This window comes from Drosophila yakuba, chromosome 2L, assembly GCF_016746365.2.
Source record: "Drosophila yakuba strain Tai18E2 chromosome 2L, Prin_Dyak_Tai18E2_2.1, whole genome shotgun sequence".
NCBI classification, from domain to species: Eukaryota; Metazoa; Arthropoda; class Insecta; order Diptera; family Drosophilidae; genus Drosophila; species Drosophila yakuba.
This window is the reverse complement of record NC_052527.2, coordinates 20,589,082-20,608,399: the sequence shown is the minus strand read 5'-3', so window position 1 is coordinate 20,608,399 and position 19,318 is coordinate 20,589,082. Positions and strand designations below refer to the sequence as shown.

The 19,318-nt window shown below is 39.5% G+C and overlaps 3 protein-coding genes and 3 non-coding genes across 7 annotated transcripts; 2 read left to right on the top strand and 4 right to left on the bottom strand.

Moving 5' to 3' along the window:
- Window positions 1-729: 729 nt before the first annotated feature.
- On the bottom strand, window positions 730-802 carry Trnar-acg. The gene has a single exon. It is a non-coding gene; the product is annotated as a tRNA-Arg (tRNA).
- Window positions 803-2,203: 1,401 nt separating this feature from the next.
- Window positions 2,204-2,861, top strand: LOC6529055 (macrophage mannose receptor 1). The gene has a single exon (XM_002090048.3). The coding sequence runs from the start codon at window positions 2,233-2,235 to the stop codon at window positions 2,779-2,781; it is 549 nt and encodes a 182-aa protein (XP_002090084.1). The 5' UTR covers window positions 2,204-2,232; the 3' UTR covers window positions 2,782-2,861.
- A 1,271-nt stretch (window positions 2,862-4,132) lies between these two features.
- Window positions 4,133-4,893, bottom strand: LOC120320436 (galactose-specific lectin nattectin). Its single transcript, XM_015198669.3, has 3 exons — window positions 4,727-4,893; window positions 4,562-4,670; window positions 4,133-4,510 (listed from the first exon to the last, which is right to left on the bottom strand). Exons 1-3 carry the CDS (start codon window positions 4,871-4,873, stop codon window positions 4,236-4,238), a joined length of 531 nt encoding a protein of 176 aa, XP_015054155.1. The 5' UTR covers window positions 4,874-4,893; the 3' UTR covers window positions 4,133-4,235.
- An 89-nt stretch (window positions 4,894-4,982) lies between these two features.
- On the bottom strand, window positions 4,983-19,220 carry LOC6529053 (patched domain-containing protein 3). 2 transcript variants are annotated; one of them, XM_015198670.3, is made up of 11 exons: window positions 18,658-19,220; window positions 12,353-12,483; window positions 12,147-12,292; window positions 9,632-9,846; window positions 9,340-9,521; window positions 9,102-9,281; window positions 8,879-9,042; window positions 8,477-8,815; window positions 7,695-8,008; window positions 6,426-7,622; window positions 4,983-6,341 (listed from the first exon to the last, which is right to left on the bottom strand). In XM_015198670.3, the coding sequence occupies exons 2-11, from the start codon at window positions 12,481-12,483 to the stop codon at window positions 5,784-5,786; spliced, it is 3,426 nt and encodes a 1,141-aa protein (XP_015054156.1). In that variant the 5' UTR covers window positions 18,658-19,220; the 3' UTR covers window positions 4,983-5,783. The 2 variants fall into 2 exon arrangements, with proteins under 2 accessions (XP_015054156.1, XP_002090082.1); XM_002090046.4 differs by having other exon boundaries at window positions 4,983-7,622.
- On the bottom strand, window positions 13,174-13,247 carry Trnan-guu. Its single transcript has one exon. It is a non-coding gene; the product is annotated as a tRNA-Asn (tRNA).
- On the top strand, window positions 13,432-13,505 carry Trnan-guu. Its single transcript has one exon. It is a non-coding gene; the product is annotated as a tRNA-Asn (tRNA).
- Window positions 19,221-19,318: the final 98 nt, after the last annotated feature.

The following is a 19,318-nucleotide window of genomic DNA, read 5'->3' as shown; positions in this document are numbered from 1 at the left end:
ACATATTTCTCAAGTCTATAGGCTCAGGGGTTCAGAAGTTATTAGATATTTATAGCTCTTTTCCCGCTAAACTAACGGCGTTTTCCAAAAGTAACACTTATATAGTATTTTAAAATAAATTTTTCCATCTGCCTCCATTTTAAAATATTATATCTTATATCAGTCATGGATATGCTCTTGCTTCGTATCGCGCAAGTATGTTTAAGAACGTTGCCACACCCACAAATCGCTCAAAATCGCGGCTCCCACACTTTTGAAAATAGTATAGTGTAGAAAATAGTATACCGGAAACTCGAAGACCCTTTTAATACAAGATTCGTGGAAAAGTATGTAAGAGCCAAAGGTAAGCGTTTTCGAGCATATAAAGTATATATATTCTTGATCAGAATCAATCGCCGAGTCGATCTAACCATATCCGTCAGTCCGTCCGTCCGTCTCTCCGTATAAGCGTCGAGTTCTCAGATCTAGAAAAGCTAGGAAGTTGAGATACAGCATGCAAACTCCAGAGACATAGAAGCAGCGAAAGTTTGTTGACAATTTACCCATGTTCCACGCCACCTCTAACGCCCACAAACCGCCGAAAACTGTTTACGCCTACACTTTTGAAAAATGTTTTGATATTTGTCCATTTTTTATTAGTCTTGTAAATTTCTTTTGATTTGCCATAAAACTTTTTGCCACGCCCAAACCTACGGCCATTAGTAGTTAAAACAAAAAAGTGTAAAAATTCGATCCTGCCAGGAGTCGAACCTGGAATCTTCTGATCCGTAGTCAGACGCGTTATCCATTGCGCCACAGGACCACTTAAATAACACAACGAAACATTTAGCCAAGAGCTATTACTTCAATATGCCTGATCTACCTGACTGAGAGTGATTTCTCACAAAAGACGATTTTTTTTTACAAAAGGTTGAATATTGTTTCAATTTATGGATTGAAGGGAAACTCTGTACACGACGTCATTACAAAATACAAATAATAATAATTTGAAAAAAGGTTTGTTATTTTTTTATTAGTATTGCAAATTTATATCGATTTGCCAAAAAACTTTTGATATTTCTTCATTTTTTGTTAGTCTTGTAAATTTGTATCGATTTGCACAAAAACTTTTTGCCACGCCTACACTTTTGAAAAATGTTTTGATATTTTTCATTTTTTTATTAGTCTTGCAAATTTATATGGATTTGCAAAAAAACTTTTTTTCTCGCCCACCCTATTGTCCACAAACCACCAAAACTGCCAGGCCCACACTTTTGAAAAATGTTTTATTATATTTTCACATTTTTGTTAGTCATGTAAATTTTACTCGATTTGCCAAAAATCTTGTTGCCACGCCCACTTCACAAAATAGTTAAAATTTCAGATAATCGGGGAACATGACTATATGGTTCTCTCTTGTTTCATTTATAATTGTCCTTGAAATTACAATTTCCACAAACTTGTATCGATATCGATATTTATATAAGTAAGGAATATTGTACTAGAACGATTACCTTCCACCTGATAATGAATGACCTTATTTGTAATGCGTATTGTGCAGCACTGTGGCAAATGCAAATGCAATTCTAAATGCGACGCCATTTCAAGAATTTATATTACGCGTACGCCCCGCAGAACGCCACACTTACCACAATGCAGCAAGCCATTTTTGATTCTATGTCATTTTCCCCCAAGTCGAAGAGGAATAAAGGAAGTGCAGCGATCTGTGTTTGCACATTTCGTTGCTGTTTAATCCCAACGGGAGTAGTAAACACTTGGCAAACACACAGAGCGACGCCGAAAGGAAATGTGCATAGAGATTGCATGGGGAAAAGTTGGACGAGGGTTCCGCATTGGCAATTGGCAATCCTTGACCCGTCATAACGTCTCTTTTTCTCCCTCGGATTTTCCCCACTGACAGCTGAGTTAAATGAGATATGCTTTTTACATTTTTTCGATAAATTTGCAGCACATGCATTGGATTGAAGGCTTTTGGGGTGGAATGAAATTATTAGCCAGTGCGAGTCTTAACATACCAATGGCCAGAGGATTTGCTCAACGCTTAAAATTGAGATTTACTGGGGCAATATTTATGGCATAACGCAAGAAGCTAGCGAGCTGAACCAATTTGGGAAAAGTACTTACTTATGCCCAGATTCAGTTGCTTTTCTAGTGACATTGATTAATGCCCGGGCAATTAGTGCATTTGCTATATAAGGGAAGCTCCCTTTTCAACTTGCCATAGAAAGCACCATGCGTTCCCTATTCTTGGTTTGTTTGCTCTTCGGCTCGGCTTGGTCTCTGCCCGAATCGGACCTATCACCCACATCCCCTGCTCCCGGGAACGACACCTCCGAGGAGCCCCAGTTGCCCGCATTCTCGCCATTTAGTCTGCGGGATGGCAGGTTCGCCATAGGCACTTTCGCCAAAGTGAACTGGTTCCAGGCCCAGGCTACCTGTGCCGCCTATGGGTACACTCTCGTAAGCATCTCATCCGAGCAGGATCAGCGCAGTCTGCGCAATTTCCTCTTCATCTACGCCCGGAACCAGCAGGATCTGATGACCGATCCGCTCTGGACCTCGGGCACCGACCTGGCCAGTGACAACAACTGGGTGTGGTTCAGTAAGGGACGCGCTCTCAACTACCGCAACTTTCAAAATGGACTACCGGGCTACTCCAGCGACAATCGCCACTGCCTTGGCATCAACGGAATTAACGGACTCTGGGTGAACGAGGAGTGCTCACAGCAGCGCTACTTCGTATGCGAGAAGCGTTGCCAGTTTGATGACGATGTAAACTAACCTATCTTGACGAAGTGAGTCAAAAACTGTGGGCGGGTGTTAAATAAAATATCTGCCGACTATGTGCAATTACAAAAGAATTTGAGATTATAAGTTTTACATTTTCAGCAAGGCAGCCTTAGGGTTTTAGTTACGTATCAATCAGCTTCTGTTTGGGTAATACATCTCCTTTTTGTGAACTTGTTATGCTGGGCTGGGAATGCTCGAGCCCATTGCTCTTATATAAGCACATTTACTTAGTTTTAAAAGCGTGGATCCATAGTATGTACATATGTAATAGGTAATAGGTATTAATTACTCGACTAAAAGGTTTTCTCACAGTTGATACCCATTGTGTCATTGTTATGTAAAGAACTACGAATGCTCTGTATCTGAGCGATTCAACATTTTTGACGTTGATATTTTGCTCTATGGGTATATACAGTAGAATCCGGTTATAACGATTCTGAAAATACAGCAAAATAATGCCAACAATTTTAAGCATCAAACGACTCTGTTAGAAGTGAACATAACTATCAGTGACTGACGTCACAAAAATGTTTACGCCGTGCGTGTGCAGACCGCATGCCTATATTCCATGAGATGTCCCGTTATATTTCTGGTTTTTATTAGCTTATTTCTTATGAAAAATTAATTAATTAATTAAATATATTAAATTTTTTGCTTGATTAAAAAATTAATTTGTTTTATGTTGAAACATATTACGAACATGGCCACCATAAAATAAAGAAAAGAAAATATTTTTTTCCACCTTTCTGCTAGTGCGTTTTCCGGGTATAGCGACGTAAAATCGTCGGTCCCTTGAAAGTCGTTATAACTACTGTAGATATAGATATAGATACATATGTATATGTCTATAGTGACATATTCACATATGTGAATATGTCTTTTATACAAGCAATGTAAACAACCCGCAACCGGAGCAAGCGATGTCGCTCTCCCTAAGCGGCACTCTAAATCTTTAATTAAAGTATACAATCAATAGCCAAGCGGGCGATTTTTGTCGCTAAAATGTAGTCTTAGTCTGAGATCAAAGAAATAAAGACGTGAAAATTATTTCTCCATTGTTTTTTTATTCTTAGTGTTGTTCTTAGTCAACTGACGGGACATTAGTTCGACTCAATAAAACATTACATTTCACATTGACAACCCTACTTTTAATTATAATGTTTAATATACATATAAGATAATTGGATTCGGGTTTAAAATATCGCTATGTATAAACAAAACAAATTTTATTCGCAATTCTTAAGGTAAGGAAATTAATTAATTTGAATATCGCGGTTATTTTATTTCTCAGATTACTAAGACAAACCCCAAGCTAAACCCATTAAGTATTTGTATACAAACATTTTCGTTATATAATTGCATCGTTTCAATGCCTTTATTTTCTAATATTTTTGCATTGGATATTGTTTATATATTTTCAGATTGACTAACCCAATATAACAATTTTAGATATATACTCTTTTGTCTAGCGATGTATAATTTAGCTGACAAACATTTTCGCAAATGAAATTGTGCTTCCGTTGGCAGGGTTCACTATGCCAGAAATTGTCAGTTCCCAAGACAAGACAGGCATCTTCACCTGTTCGATCAGACTTGGGTTCTCTTTTACTCCATTGTGCATAAGTCACGGGAACGCCAGTGCTCATCCACGTCCAGAAATAGCTCCGATCTACTAGATTTGTGGCGCCCAACCAAAAGGTTCTGTTTCCAAATAACCGTTCTAAACAAAGGCCAAACATGAAGTGGTTTCACTTTTCTGAATAAATCTTACCTTTCTTGTTGACGTAGTAAAGCATTAGCTGATGCTGCTCGTTATTCCTAACAGTAGCTAGGACTGCTCCAACTCTATTACATATATAGTTTGCTTCCAGCCAGTTTACCTAAAAAAAAAAATTATTATTAAGCCAGATGGTCATAAGTATTGACCACAGCTCACTTCAGCAAAACCTGCCACTGAAAAATACGCATCGCACTGAAGAAGCGGACTACACTTTGGATGTAAAGCTAGATCCGTATTGTTGGAGTTACTGGATGCTAATACCAAAAAAGGTAAGCTACAGAAAATGAACAATATGGTAACCATACTGAATATAACTCAGCCAGAAAATAATGCATTTATATGGCCATGTCTACAAAATATCCCATTAAAATTAGCTTAAAATGCCATTAAGAAAAACGCAACACAACAAACATTAAGATCACATGTTATTTCTAGGAAAATATAAAATTTTTATTAAATAGAAAAAGTGTAAACAATTGTACATACTTGTCCCAAATGCGTATAAGCGCTAGGTAGCCAAACCGTCGTTGTTGCGGCCATATTCTTATCAGGTAAGAGTTTTTAAATATTTAATTATTGTTTTTTTTTGCTATACGAAATATTATTGAACAGACTCGTACACGCGATTGCTCTAAATCTAAATAAATTTTAATGAAAACTGATATGGGGATCCCGAAGTTTGACTCAAATAGCATACATGTAACTAAAAGGTATGTTAATGTGTAATTAGTAGTTTAAGTTCTCTGAGCTCTTATCGCTTAAATGCTCGTTTTTCATTAAATTGCGGGCAAGTATAACCAAGTGACTGAAATAGCTGTGATTTTTTTAAAAAGTCCTAACTTAAATATGGTTGACAAGAAAGTTTGCTCTTTGTCGTCTATGTCCCTCTATACCTCGATGGTTTAATTGCAATAGGTACAAAAAGTAAACATTTTCCTCTGTATTCTACAGACAATATTGACACATTTTTTTGGTGGCAAAATAAGATATTTAAACTTCAACTTCTGTGGTTCGTAAAATAAAATCGACTGCTCCACTGGGTAATTAAAATACTTTTAGCTTGAGAATCCATACCGGTTTGGAATATTTATTTAAAGGGTATGTATTGCTCTTTCCTTTGCTATTAATTTGTTTAAAGGTTGCCCCAAAGAACACTCTATAAGTATAAGGAATTTTCCTGTCACATTTCAACGAGGAATTTCGTATACTTCACTCAATGGTAGTAGTCGCCGTACTGGTAAGTGGGCGGATACTTTGAAGACTTCCCGTTCGGCTGGTAAAGGTTATGGTGCGAGGAGGAGCGGTAGGCGTAGCTGGTCGAGAAAGTCTCTGGGCGGTTGTGGGCAGGCGAGTAAGCGCGTCGTGCCCTCCGCTCCTCGATGTTTGCAGGCCATCGCTGGTGTCGACTGGTCGAATCCTCCGAGGATCGTCGTCGGTGATACCGCTTAGCTGAAGGAGGCGATCCAGCGTTTGGCATAGCCATTACCTGTTGATGACGGTAGCTGCTGTCGTCCCCACTTGCTGCACTGAACGCTTCACCCCGTCGTCGGAATCGCTCCTCAACGGAGGAGTTGGGTGTTCCATGCAGATCGATAACGTCGCCGTGAGAGTTACGTCGCGCCCTCTGCATGTCAATCGCTACGTCCTGGTGGTAGTTCTCATAGGGACTTCGCCGCTGCCGCTGACGCTGCTGCTGCTCGTGAGTATCCAAACGCTGTCGCCACTCGGTCGCCGAAACCTGCTTGCCATACAGATCGGGTTGAGCCTGAAACTGTGTTGCACCCTGTCCATAAATGTTCTGGTAGGAGGAGCGACGCCAGCCGTCGTCGTACCTCCGCGGCGCAGACTCACGTACCACAACCTCCTCCTCTGTAGCAGCAACTTGTTGACGGTGCTGCGATCGACTCGAGCTGCTCTCTGAGGAGTCCTCACCAGAGGTGCCCAGTCCTAGATCCTTCTCGTCCACACCGTAGGCCTTGTACGGGGCTCCCAGAAAGCCTTTCGAGCCATATGGGCCGTTGATTCCAATGGTAGGGTATTGCATGTAATATGACTGTGAGAAAGGCTTTTCTAGTTGACGGTCTTTCGTGCCGTCGTCTACTTCTGCGTCGCTACCATCGTCCTTTCCCGTCCAGGTAAGACAAGATCCGGGTCCGAAGAGTGATAGTAACACAGGCAGCAGAAAAAGGCCGTGCATTGCGCCGAAAAAAATCACCAAAAACACCATCTTGAAGAAGACCAGAAATATGTAGCTCTGGGCCAGCAGAAGGGCTACAATACCCAGAATGGTTGAACTGGAGCCCTGAATAATTGGCAGACCAAGGGAGTGAAGAGCTTCTCGGACTCGTGCCTTGGGACTGCGTTTTTTCGAGGACATGTATGTGTAGCAGATGTGAGCGGTGAAGTCCACTGAGAAGCCAATACACATGATCAAATTAATCATCGAAATGGAGTCCAGATTAACGTCCCACAAGGCCATATATCCAGCAACGCCTAGCTCTATCGAGATGACCGAGAAGGCCACCCACAAGGAACAAAGTATATTAGGGATAAAAACAAAGGAGATTATCATCATGATAATGGCCCCGATCACCATTGCCTGAAGTGAAACCGGTCTCACCAGTTCGAACTGATCAAAGAACACGAAATATGGATGGAAAATTGAGGCATTCAGTGGAGAGTCTTTGCAGATCTGTCGCAGATCCCGAACCATCTCTTTTTCGTGATTGGTATCTGTGATGTTAACCGCTTGAATGAGAAAGCGCGAGGCAATAATTTGGGTTTCGTCCTTGTTGAAGCGTACATCGAGGGAGAAGGGGTTACCAGGGAACAACCAGTGCTCCTTTACGGCATCAATGAATGTCTGCTCGTCGTCTATGGTAACATTAAGGAGCTCATTGTTCCGGTCTAAGAATGAAAGGAACGAGCGTAGCCAGGACTCTGTATAGCGCCTGGAAGTTACGTATGAGGTATGCTCCAGGGTGCTGGTCAGGTTCTCCACTTGCTCCTGTACTAGAGGATCCGAGTAGTTTAACGGGCCTGCAATAATTACCTGTGAAATTTTGAAAATAAAAACGAAAGCATTATTGCACTGTGACTGCAAAATATTTTTTATAAAACGCACCTGCATCCTGTATGGAAACTCGCGGTAGTAGTCGTCCTCGCGATCAAAAAACTCCACCGAGTAGGAGTCTTCCCGGGAGAGCTTTCGTCGTTCGAGGCCCTCCTTTATTTGGGTGATTCCGTAGCAGGCGCCAACCAAATAGCTTGCAAAGGCCAGGATGATTATAGCCTTACACCACTTGTTGTTGATTACTGCAGCCATCTTATCCTTGAAGAACGCCATCAACATGTGATCCTTGTTGTCGATGGGATTGTCAGGATCGTTAGTGTCTATGCCACCAGCCATGACCGCCTTGTAAAGGAAGTTGCGATTCTCTGCGGAGCCAAACAAAATGATAGAATGAAGAGTTGTGAGACTAGTTCCCATTGGCCTCAATCGTCGCCACCACTTGCTTAAGCAGTGGCTTTTTTAGTTGTTTCTGTCTCATGATCAAGTTCATGTTGCAGCTGTTGGTGCTAAGCCATCTAAACTAAGAAAACTTCGATCCGGTTGTGGTATATTCCACATTTTAGCTGGCTAACTAAACCTTGCAGCTCGTACACTCAAAGAACAGCTTCAAGTTGGAAAAACAAGCACATTTCTTAAATATTTCCATACAATGATAGGCGTAAAAAAAAATGTTGAGTCAGGAACAAAATTATGCAACCTATTCTACACAACTAAATAATATTTATAAAGGAAATCCCTAATTTTCTTGTTATACTACATTAAAACAAAGCTCAGCGTGCTTACAAAATAAGAATAGGTACAATGCAAACTCACAAACGCAGCAGTTCACTCACCTTTGATTGCAATAGACATCGGCAGGACACGGCAGCCAAAAATGGAATGCAAATTCTTTTGCTCTCTGTAGCCCGAAATGGCCATACAGGCTGCAAAGAAGGTGATGTGCCACAGGAATGTAAAGCAAACGGCGAACACGGAGTACGTGCAGAAAATCCTGACTGATCGGAAAGGGCTGATAATTCCGATCAGGAACGAAATGAAGTCAGTGACTGAGGTGATGGTAATCGACACTGCCGCCTCCGACATCATAAGACCCATTCGTTCCGCGACAGGCATTTTGGACTTGGTGCGCCGCCAACCGGCCAGCATTACGAAAGTGTCGTCAATGCCAATGCCTGTGAAATGAATTTACCACTAGTTGAGAAGGTCAATAAGAAACGTTATATTTTCTAACAAACCGATCATCAGGAAGGGAGCAGCGAGATTGATGCCAATGAACTCAATGCCGCAGTACATGGCCAGGCCAAAAGCGGCCAGGGTGGCCATAATGGCCGAGACGTTGCCCATGAGCCCCAGGAAGGGTTTCGAGCGAACTGCATCACCCATCATGCAGGTGATAATGCTGGAAATTGAAATGTTATAACGTTAAAAAGCGTTCAAACTGCATGTGAAGGTACGTACCTAAACAGACCCATCATCAGAAAGGTTGAGCTAAAATAAGGCACCACAGTCTTCGTGTTCTTCTCGAGTTCGTGGTCCAGCGTACGAGAAGCGAAATATGAGACCGAAATGTGCTTGAACTGCCCCGAATTCTCTGCGTTGCCAACCACCCGGAGGAAAGTCTCCTCCCACTCGGCACCCCTAATAAGGCCGAATAAGTTTGGTTTCGAACAAATGCCTAGATAATTTTGGTACTCACTTGGCATCCTGCCTTTTGGTGTCTGCGGTCACGAAATACACCAATTGAATGGCCGGAACACTAATCACATAATTGTCCTCAGTCAGCTTGGTGCCGCCAAAAAAGACAGGAAACAAGTGGGCGTCCCACGTGACTGGATTAAACATGAAAGGAAATGTCAAATTCAGCTGACCCGCTTCGATCTAAAACCAAAGAGACCAATACATATAAAGTTGTAAAATAATTGTATTAATCGAAATGCAGTAAATATCAAATATACTTTGAGAATAATTGGACTGATGGTAGTACTTACATCATCCATCAGTGCATCCAAATTAAGAATATCGTTCTCAAAGCACTCGTTCTCCCAGCGAGCACAGTTGTCCTTGTACGTATAGGTATCACCATCATAAGTGGTTGTGGCATTTTGGATAATGTTGTCCAGCTGGCGCAGCTCCTGGAACACCTCGCGGCGTATCATATTTTTGTCGCCATCCTTCGTTATCACAATAACTCGCCCGAAGCGACCTAAAAAGGCACACAGACCTCACATTAGCTGCGGTGACCATGGTTAAATCTTCAGAAAACAGTTAGCAAACAATTGATTACTTTTTGCGGCTTGAAGGCTAATGTGCTTGCTGCTGCACACGCCACTACGTGACAATAATTTTAATTAAATATCTTTGGATTGTTTTGCGTATTTCAATCGTGTTTCTGTTTGCCCATTGATCGCACTTCCACTCGATATTGCCCGATTATCCCAATAGGTATTTGTATTTAATGCGCCATAACAAAGGCTGCCATGAGTATTTGCGTCACAGTATTGATAGACTGTGTATATAAGGTACATCAAACTAACTACTATAATGAATATGTTAACTCATACATTTAAATAAAAACTTAAGATTATAGCAACTATCTTACAGTCAAATAAAGTCAACATTAAATGTTTACTTATTTTAAATAGAGTTGAACAAATAAAGCAATTTATACAGGTAAAGGCTATGATTCCAATATCCAGTATCCAATTCCTTCTTTTAAAACAATTTGTGAATGAACTTGAAGTTGCTTATACGCCATCAGAAAGCCAATCACGTTGCACAGTTATTCTTCTTTACGTATGACTTAAAAAATTAAACATACCATATGTATGTATATTAATAGGGTCGGAAACGCTTCCTTTTACCTGTTTCATACTTTTTAACGAATCTCGTGTACCCGTTTACTCTACGTGTAACGGGTAAATTTAAATAATTGCCCGTGTGGTAAATACGGTATTTATTATGTTAAAGGTACAATAATTATTCATCACAAAATTGTAAATCAAATCATCTCTATTTTACCTCGTCAAGAGGTAACCAATCTTTGCTTGGTTATTATACTGGAAAATAAACATACGGAAATCTCTTTCTTCCTGCAACAAGATCTCCTAAAAATTGTAAAAAAGGAAGTTACGTTTTGCTCGATTTTAATCGGATATATCAATCTTCAAAAATTTGTATACCACTATGCTGAGTAACAAAGCGATTAATTAAATTCATTTTTTTTTTGATTTTTCCTCTGTTGCGGTCCATAAACAAATTTCCAAAAGACAGGGGAAAGTTGCAGCTGGCGCGCCTCTTGTGGCACATTTGGCCAAAGTGCAATCGAAGCGGCGAACTAGCTTTGTGGCTAACTGGTCGTAACCGACTAAATGCGGTCTATATAATTCCGTTGAGCACTAACAGCGAGAGCGTGGATGTGTATCTACACAGGTCGCTTGTGGCCTCCACACACTCGACGGGTTTTTGTATCTTAGCTGTCATGTGGCAGACGAATATCCAAACAAAGTTCAATGATGCGCCGAATTGGAGCTTGCAACTTGAATAGATATAGATGCCTTGTGTATGTACCATTTATTACAGTTTTCCACACTGGATTTCTCGGCCAGAACCGCAGATCTGCATGCGTTTCCATCCGATAACTTCTCAGTGCACATCGAGTACATTCTTGCAGAATGAGGCTAATGTTATTGAAATAACAATTGTAAGTACTCTTTCAGAGTAGCAAACTTCTAAGCTTTCTTATGGAGTTTTAACAATCCAACTTTATTTGATTTTGAAGCCAATTTTGCTGAAAGCGCACGATTATCTTAAGCTTTGTCTGAATTCCAAAATTTATTGAAGCAGTCAATTAAATACGGCTATTAAGACTCATAGTTTATAGATATACAAATATATTTGTACAGTAAAAAAATAAGTACTAAACTAAAGCAGCATAATAAGGATAGCGTTATAATTGAAACTGTATGAATTGAATTTGATTGTATTTTCAGATCGCTCTGTTATTTTAGAATTAAGTTAGAATAATATGGTTGGGTATTCCTTAGTTTGTGCGCTCCTTATAATTTCACGACTGTGTGTCATTAGGTAATTATGCGGTAATCTGCTAGATTTGGCTTTTGACATTTTTAAAGTGGCAATTATTGCAAATGTTTTGTCTGCTAGTACTATTGTTGCATTGCGGTGGTGGTTGTGTTTTGGCCAATAATCCATTTAGCAAACTTAATAGCCTGTAAAACGGAGCGGGGTTCAAGACCTCAATAAAAGCAAAGATATTATGTCTCCATCTCAGCCGCGTGCTGAAATTATTTATTGCACATTTGAGTTAAATGTCAGTGCAGGCGGAACAAAGGAAAACTACTAAAGCTTAGAAAGCCGTAACACAGCCTTTTTCGACAGGGTGAAAAGTTTGTAAACATTTAATTTTTCGACGTGAGTTGAAGATAGTTTTACTTGGCCGATGTTTGCCACAGTAGTCATAAAGAGTCCATTTATGCCGTCACTTACCGGGCCTCGTAATGCGTCCGACGTTAAAGCGGTGCGTGTAATTCACTTTGAAGTATTGCTCAACGATGGCACGCTCAGTCTTTCCCTCCCCCGCAATTGGCGAGAATAAATACTCGGGATCAATTTGATACTTCAGCTGCTGGTAACTGTAAAGTTCATACTGAAGTTTAGCTATTTGGCTTCACCACTTTCATCGGTTCACTTACCCAGTCATGCAGAGCAGCGTCAGTAGTACTGGAATGATAATAAAATATCCAGGATGTTTGGCTATGCTTATTCCCAGATGGTAAAATGATTTGTTCAGTGTCTTATCGACACACGAAATTCCACACGTCATCTGAAAAGACCAATAAACAAAATTGGTTGGAGTTATAAGAACGTATAAGATCGTACTGCCCAATATTATATACAAAATTGTGAAATCGCGTGCATGCCAAACCCTAATTCGATTCGCCCAGTGAAGGTGAAACGACAAATGTTAAATCTAGATGGAAGTCTCAATTATATTTTTAGTATGGCTAAGTGTATATCGTATAAGTATACACCTCCAGAAAAGTGGAGCGGTAAAAAACATTAAATTTGCAAATTATACCTGACAACATATATTTTGTCTTTTATATGATGAAAGTTTATAATACTTAGATTAATCTTATGATTAATCGTAAGATTGTTAAGTTAAATATTTTCATGTTTGTGTTTTTAAACTAAAAATCATTAAATTTGTTCAATGTATTCACAGACAGACAAGTGTACCGCCTGTTTGTTGCCGTGTCTATTTGGCTTTGTTCATCGACACCTTCAACTTAAACTTTAGACACGCATTGTTTTTGGTTGTCTTACTTCGCTAAACGAATCTCAACAAATGCCCTTGTTCATCTGTATCGCACTGAAAAATTAAACAAAAATAAAAAACAAAATGACATGGAACCCTAATAACGTTCATTAATACGCGTAAAGAACACAAGTACGTAGCAATAATGTTTATATAATGAATTAAAAATTACAAAAGTGTTAAAAAAGTGTTTGTCGCCCCCGGGTGGACTCGAACCACCAACCTTTCGGTTAACAGCCGAACGCGCTAACCAATTGCGCCACGGAGGCCGTGGAAACTTCGAAAAATGTTCTAAATTTCAAAACATAAACAAAAACCTGAAAGAAATTAAAAAGAAGCATAAATAAATTCTAATAAGAAGTGCTTAGCAGCTTAATTCGCTGTAAACTCAACAGCAATGGTGTCATGTGTCCGGCCAATAGAAGTAAATCATGTGTGGACAGAACATCAGCTGCCTCCGTGGCGCAATTGGTTAGCGCGTTCGGCTGTTAACCGAAAGGTTGGTGGTTCGAGTCCACCCGGGGGCGCAAAATCATAATATTTTTTTGATTTGTACCTTTAGGAATGGTTTCTTGATTTTGCCATTTCGATGCGCACGAAACATCGATTCTACAAGTAATATTTCTACCACTAACTGAGAAACTATTTTTGATAGTCGAGGAACTCGAAAACAGCGTTCTCTTTAGTATGTTCTGTACTCGAATTGCGCAATTGTTTTGGTCATATATCACGCCAAACACGCGCCCAGCCATTTGACCTAAAACATATCTACGTTGTACAACAATGATCTTTATATTTAAAAACTATTTTCTGAAAAGCAAGAAACCCAACCCGAAAACATATTTGTTTTAATTTAGCCTTTATAAAAATGAATACCAGAAAACAGTTTGAATTTCTGAATTTTTTTTTTATATTATTATATAGTTTTTATATGTAGTTTATCATTGTGTACAAACAAATGGGCATTGTTCTCAACATCTGAGCATAAGACCTCATAGAATCAAGAATATATCAGTATAGGCATAGACATAATCAAGCAGACATTTGTTGTAAAGTTTATACCAGTTTATTTTCCATTTTTCAGTCAGGGGTTCAACGAAAACTGACGCTGCACTTTTACCACAGTGTAACAATCTTGCTCGGCTTTTCGTACGGTAAATACCGGGATTACAACATGCCCAAGCCATGGCAGTTCAGCCTGCACCTAAGTCGAGCTCTTCGCTCGCCAAATTGAGTCACCCAGCCGTCTCAAGGTTATAGAGCTGGCTGGGGGTCCAGCATTGACTCCAACGCCGACTTCGAGCACCTGGCCCTCCGTTGACATAACGGTTCATTATGTCAAAATCATTTAATAAGCCGCGCGGGCAACATTTCTCAGCGCGCCTAAGTTTTCTGGTCTCGGGCCGTGCTGGTGCATCGATATTTGCGTTTGGATACTTGGGAAAACAATTTTTGATGTTAATTGGTTCAAAATGTGTCGGAAACGTAGCATACAGTTTGAACAGATTTTGGGTTTCCTTTCATCTCTTTTAACACAATATCTCCACTTAGTGTCTCATCGACCTCTGGAGCCGTTATGCAAAAGCTAAATATAAATTTGAAAAAAAATGAGTAAGCTCGCATAACCAATAGCTTCAGACTCGGTCCAAAATTCATTAATGATCTTTACAAATACATGTCGCAAGTTCAGTAGGAAAGGGCCTCCGTTTTCGTCTTCTTAATGTCAGTTGCGACCTTATTGTTGACAATAAATGTGGTCTACAATGTATGCTTCCTTATTTTAGTTGTAATGAATAAAGCGTTTTCGGAGACACCATCTAGGTCTACAAATTTGTGCTGGACACTCCCTCCCAGAAAGTTAGTTAGCCACCTAAAAGAGTGTTTTTTGTTGGCGTCGGCTTTTACATACATTTGTAGGTCAATCGGATTCTTTTCTTTTGCCAACCTCATTTTTGTATGTGGATAAAGATTTTTTTATTAATACCCGATAAAATGCGAATGTTTGGCATGAGATTGGAATGTGCTTCAAAAGCTTTTACGTTTTTGGTCCGAGAAAGTTGATGACCAAAATGAGTTTGTCTCTGCAGTCTTTTGTTTAGTTGTTTTTACTTTCTGTACTAAACCATTTCTCGTTTTATTGTTTGCTTTTTCGGCTTCCTTACTGTTAACGTTGTTCGAATCTTTCAATTTTCTAAAACTAATGGCTGTTTAAAAGAATTCTAACCCATTTTCGGGTCAATTAGAAGTATAGCTCCTGGATTTTTCCTTTCTCTAAATCAACTGTTATTTTTCCGCACTCTAGTTTCGTTCTCAGCTAACTGACTTTTTTGCTCGATTTCTGACACATTTTCATCACCGTTAGTGATTTCATTATTTGATGACAGGATTACATAATTCCCGGTTTTATCCAGCCCGTTTAAGTGTTTATTGTGGCCGCCGTTGCTCGGCTGAAACAATTTATATAATGCATATTTACAGGCAGAAGAAGAAGAAACAGGTGGAGGCTAAAACGACCAGCGAAAAAATTGATTGCGGGCAAAACGCATGCAAGCTTTTGGTGAGTTTTTCTTTCTGACCAAGTCAACAACTTTCACTTTTGCGATTTTCGGCAGCACATAACTGCCTAATAATTACAAAATTAATATTAATTATTATTTAAATATGTATATCTTGCTTTTGGGTTTTGGTTTCGAAATGTTTCTTTTTATAATGTATTTGTCTGTAGGTTTTGCCAAACAATAATTTAGGTCAAGTCATTGAAGTAGAACACAGCTGCGATTTATGACCTTAGCGCGTGGGAGGGACATATCGTCAAAAATATTTGTGTGTATGTAATTACGGTGCTAACTCGGCTTAAGCCGATTCACATATAATTTATACATACATATATTACTGTGTTTTTGGCCACAATTTGTCAGTTAAAAAAGGTCGCTTACAATTGAAATTGGTTGCCACACAATGGTTTGCAATGAATTTTAATTAGTTTACTTCGTAGCGAAACATTTAGCATTGAAAGCATTAACCGTATTTGACTGCTTTTTCAAAAAGTGGCGGTGGAAGAGTGTCTAAAGGCGGGACATACCAGGTTCTGCTTTGAGGCAAAAGCCAAGATAAAAATTCACTTTCTACTTTTTGCGCCTCTTGACTGGCTGACTAACCGAGTGGATGGACTGAGCTGGACAGAGCGGGACAAGTCGGTAGGCATGCGCCCAGCCTGGAACTGGGTCACACTGGCACATAAAAAACTTGGCTTTAACGCACAGTCACAGGCACGGACTCTTTGTGGCCGCTTTAGATTTGAATTTAGCTTTTTGATTTGTATGCTTTGCATTAATTACCCATTTACCTGATTGGATTTTGTGAGACTTCTTTGAGTTTTAGATCTGGAAGTCAGTTGAGCTTTAAAGCCCTTAAAAACCGATATAAGCAATAACACGATTTGTTCAAGTGATAATGACCAAGCAATGCCGATGAGTACAGGTTGTTATTTAAACATTTTTAAATATTTACTTTTATTATTTTATTATAATTTATTTTAAATAATAAAGGTATTTTTCACTTTTAATAATTGCAAATGCACTTTTCTATTGATAAAGGCCCCAATACAAGGATAATACAAAGATAAGATTGATACAAAGATAAGTGGAAACTTAAAACAACCATAATCTAACGTGTTTTCTTAAAGTCTCGTAGCTTTGTTGTCATTAATTGAGCAAAGATGACGTTTGCTTTCCCGTTCACTTTTACTAGTCTGCTGGATTTACTTTCCTTGGAAATTGGTTAATTATGACAGAGTTTTTCCGGCCATCAAGAGCGAGTTAATCAACCAATTGACACACTGGCGACGTCAGAAACGATAAAATGCGAGCGACAAAAAATGAAAACCCAACTCTCTGAGAAGAAACTGCGGCGAAGACAATGAGAGAGAAAAAGAAAGTGCACGGCTGATCGTATATCATATGTCCAACACATATGGATACGTGTGCCAGTTAGTGACGGCGTTTCTGAACTGAAACCAAAAAGAGCTTTTCAGAGAAAACTGGCAGGAACAGCGATAACTTTTCCTTTCAAGATGCCCCAAGCCTTTTCCCTTTTCTAGCCATTTAACTATTTAACTATAATTAGCTTGCTCAAGCACTTAGCAAAATTTACAATACTTTGGGCCAAATATCAGCATGGGTCTTCTCATTTTCACAACATTTGCTTGCCGTTAATCATTTAAGCAAACACTCAATTATACTCAGCTTGAATTTTAGCTAATTATGAGTAGCTTGTGTATTTGCTAATTGAAAACTGTAAACGACAAATAATAAAACAGTCCAACTGACATTTGTGTCCTGCCGGGTACGCAGACACGACAGTGAGCCTTTTCCCACAATTACAAAGAAATCCCTGGCTAAACCAGTTCAAACTGGCTGCAGACTACCTGTCTACATATGTATGTCTTCAGAGTGGAAATTCATCTACCTGCCGAATTCCCTACTCTAAGACCATTTCGTGCAACTGTACGCAGTTAACAAATGTAAATGGCCTAAATCAGTTTAACCTTGGGCATAAGTGGACCCGACATCTGGAAATCGATGATGCGGTTGAGTCAATCAACCGGTTTCCTTTTTTAAACGCGAATTTCACTTGAACTTTCATTAACTGGGCCGAAAAACTCCCTCCGTTATGTACGCAACCCAACGCCAGATCCATCCGACAAACCGGATCACCAAAGTTCAGTTTATGTAATCACTCTTGTTTTCGCGTTGTATCCGAATACAAAAATGCAAATGCCTTATGACGATATTTCATATATGTACATATATAACATATATATTCAACATGTGTATTTCCTTGGCCGTTTTCCAGATTATTTTGATCGGGGATTTTCGATCCGCGCTCCACTTTCTGTTGCACAGGTGTGTGTTACTTTAATTGTACGCTGTAATTGTAGCCGCTTTCAATTCAAGTTTCATTAATTTGCCTGTCAAAAGTATTGAGTTTCTTTCTCGATAGCCGATTGAAATAGCCAGCGAGTTGGACTTGGCCCGTAGTGGCAAATTATTGTTGCAATTGCACTTGCTGTTTGGAAAAAACGTCAATTATATTTTATTGCCGATGCTAATAGAGACCAACTTATACACTTAAAGTTTGGTCCCCAAACAGCGATTGTACTTGTTTAATGAAGTAAGGCTTAAATTGTCCATGAAGTTTTTGAGAATACCGCTTGCTTCAAGCTTGCTTCTGACACTAATGAACTGTTTTCCATCAGCAAAGCTATGAGTTACTGAGCTCACTATACTGCCATTGTAGCTCATAATGTGTACACAAAAAAATTCGGAAAAAAACATCTTTTTGTTGTAAAATAATCTAACCACACAATGAGATAATCACAAACAGTTTCTTTTTAAATTAGTGCCGAAAGTTCATACTAATTCTTGTTCTTATACAGTTTCCTGTAGTGATAGTGAATTAAAAAAGACGTAAAAAAATATATATATGTTTGAATTGTATTTAAGGATGTTACAAAAAAAACATTCTCTGCAACTACGCACTTTCCATCATAAGTTCCGAAACGTAGCAGGACAGATTTCATCCCCTGAATACCACCAACCCCTAGAAAAATCTGCGCCTCTATTATCTGCACTGCAACCGAAAGGAATGTCTGAGGATTAAATATGAATCTCGACTTACCTTGTATCACCGATATGCCTTGCAGTGTTTCTTCACTTTGTTTTAGATGTATGTGGTGTGTGGATGTCTCCAGCAGTTTCAATGGACCTAAAACTTACACACGAGCCTTTTAATTGCACACTGCTCTACGTGATTATCCTATCACAGAATTTTTTAGTGATTTTTTAGAAATTGCACACTGTTTGCACTGCCTTTGGCCATCGTATTTCGTATTATTTCGCCTGGCGGACACGTATCAAAAATAAAAGCAACGGAGGTGGGTGCGATGGCGGAGCGACCGGCAACCGCTGACTTTAAGACTGTATCACGAACTGAGGGAATCCGCTGAGACTTCAGATCTCTTTGCACAGATCGCGTCTTGCGTTGCGACTACGTAGGCGTCGAGCGATTTTGAATTCAGTGACCGTTGACGTTGACGTATCAATGGCTGAGTTCTTTATTTCCGACGTCTTTTGTCCGATGACAAATTAACTTTTATTAAGATTCTTTCTAGAATACTAGTCCCTGGAAAGGAGAGACACAAGTTCCGCGCACATGACCGCCTCGCACCACGTAACGGAAACGAATGAGGTCTTACGTTAGGCTCGGCGCTCTCGCAGCGCTCAGCTTAGAGCTCGGCTCTCACCTCTTACCTGTAGCGTAGCACTCGATCTCCACAATT

Excerpts from the sequence above, each read along its gene's own strand:
- LOC6529055 (XM_002090048.3), top strand. The coding sequence starts at position 2,233 with ATGCGTTCCCTATTCTTGGTTTGTTTGCTCTTCGGCTCGGCTTGGTCT.
- LOC120320436 (XM_015198669.3), bottom strand. The coding sequence starts at position 4,873 with ATGGTTACCATATTGTTCATTTTCTGTAGCTTACCTTTTTTGGTATTA. Across the intron at positions 4,671-4,726 it reads CAGTGGCAGGTTTTGCTGAA|GTAAACTGGCTGGAAGCAAA; the intron begins GTGAGCTGTGGT and ends TTTTTTTTTTAG. Across the intron at positions 4,511-4,561 it reads TTACTACGTCAACAAGAAAG|AACGGTTATTTGGAAACAGA; the intron begins GTAAGATTTATT and ends GCCTTTGTTTAG.
- LOC6529053 (XM_002090046.4), bottom strand. The coding sequence starts at position 12,483 with ATGACGTGTGGAATTTCGTGTGTCGATAAGACACTGAACAAATCATTT. Across the intron at positions 9,282-9,339 it reads ACCAAAAGGCAGGATGCCAA|GGGTGCCGAGTGGGAGGAGA; the intron begins GTGAGTACCAAA and ends CGGCCTTATTAG. Across the intron at positions 8,816-8,878 it reads TGCTCCCTTCCTGATGATCG|GCATTGGCATTGACGACACT; the intron begins GTTTGTTAGAAA and ends TTCATTTCACAG.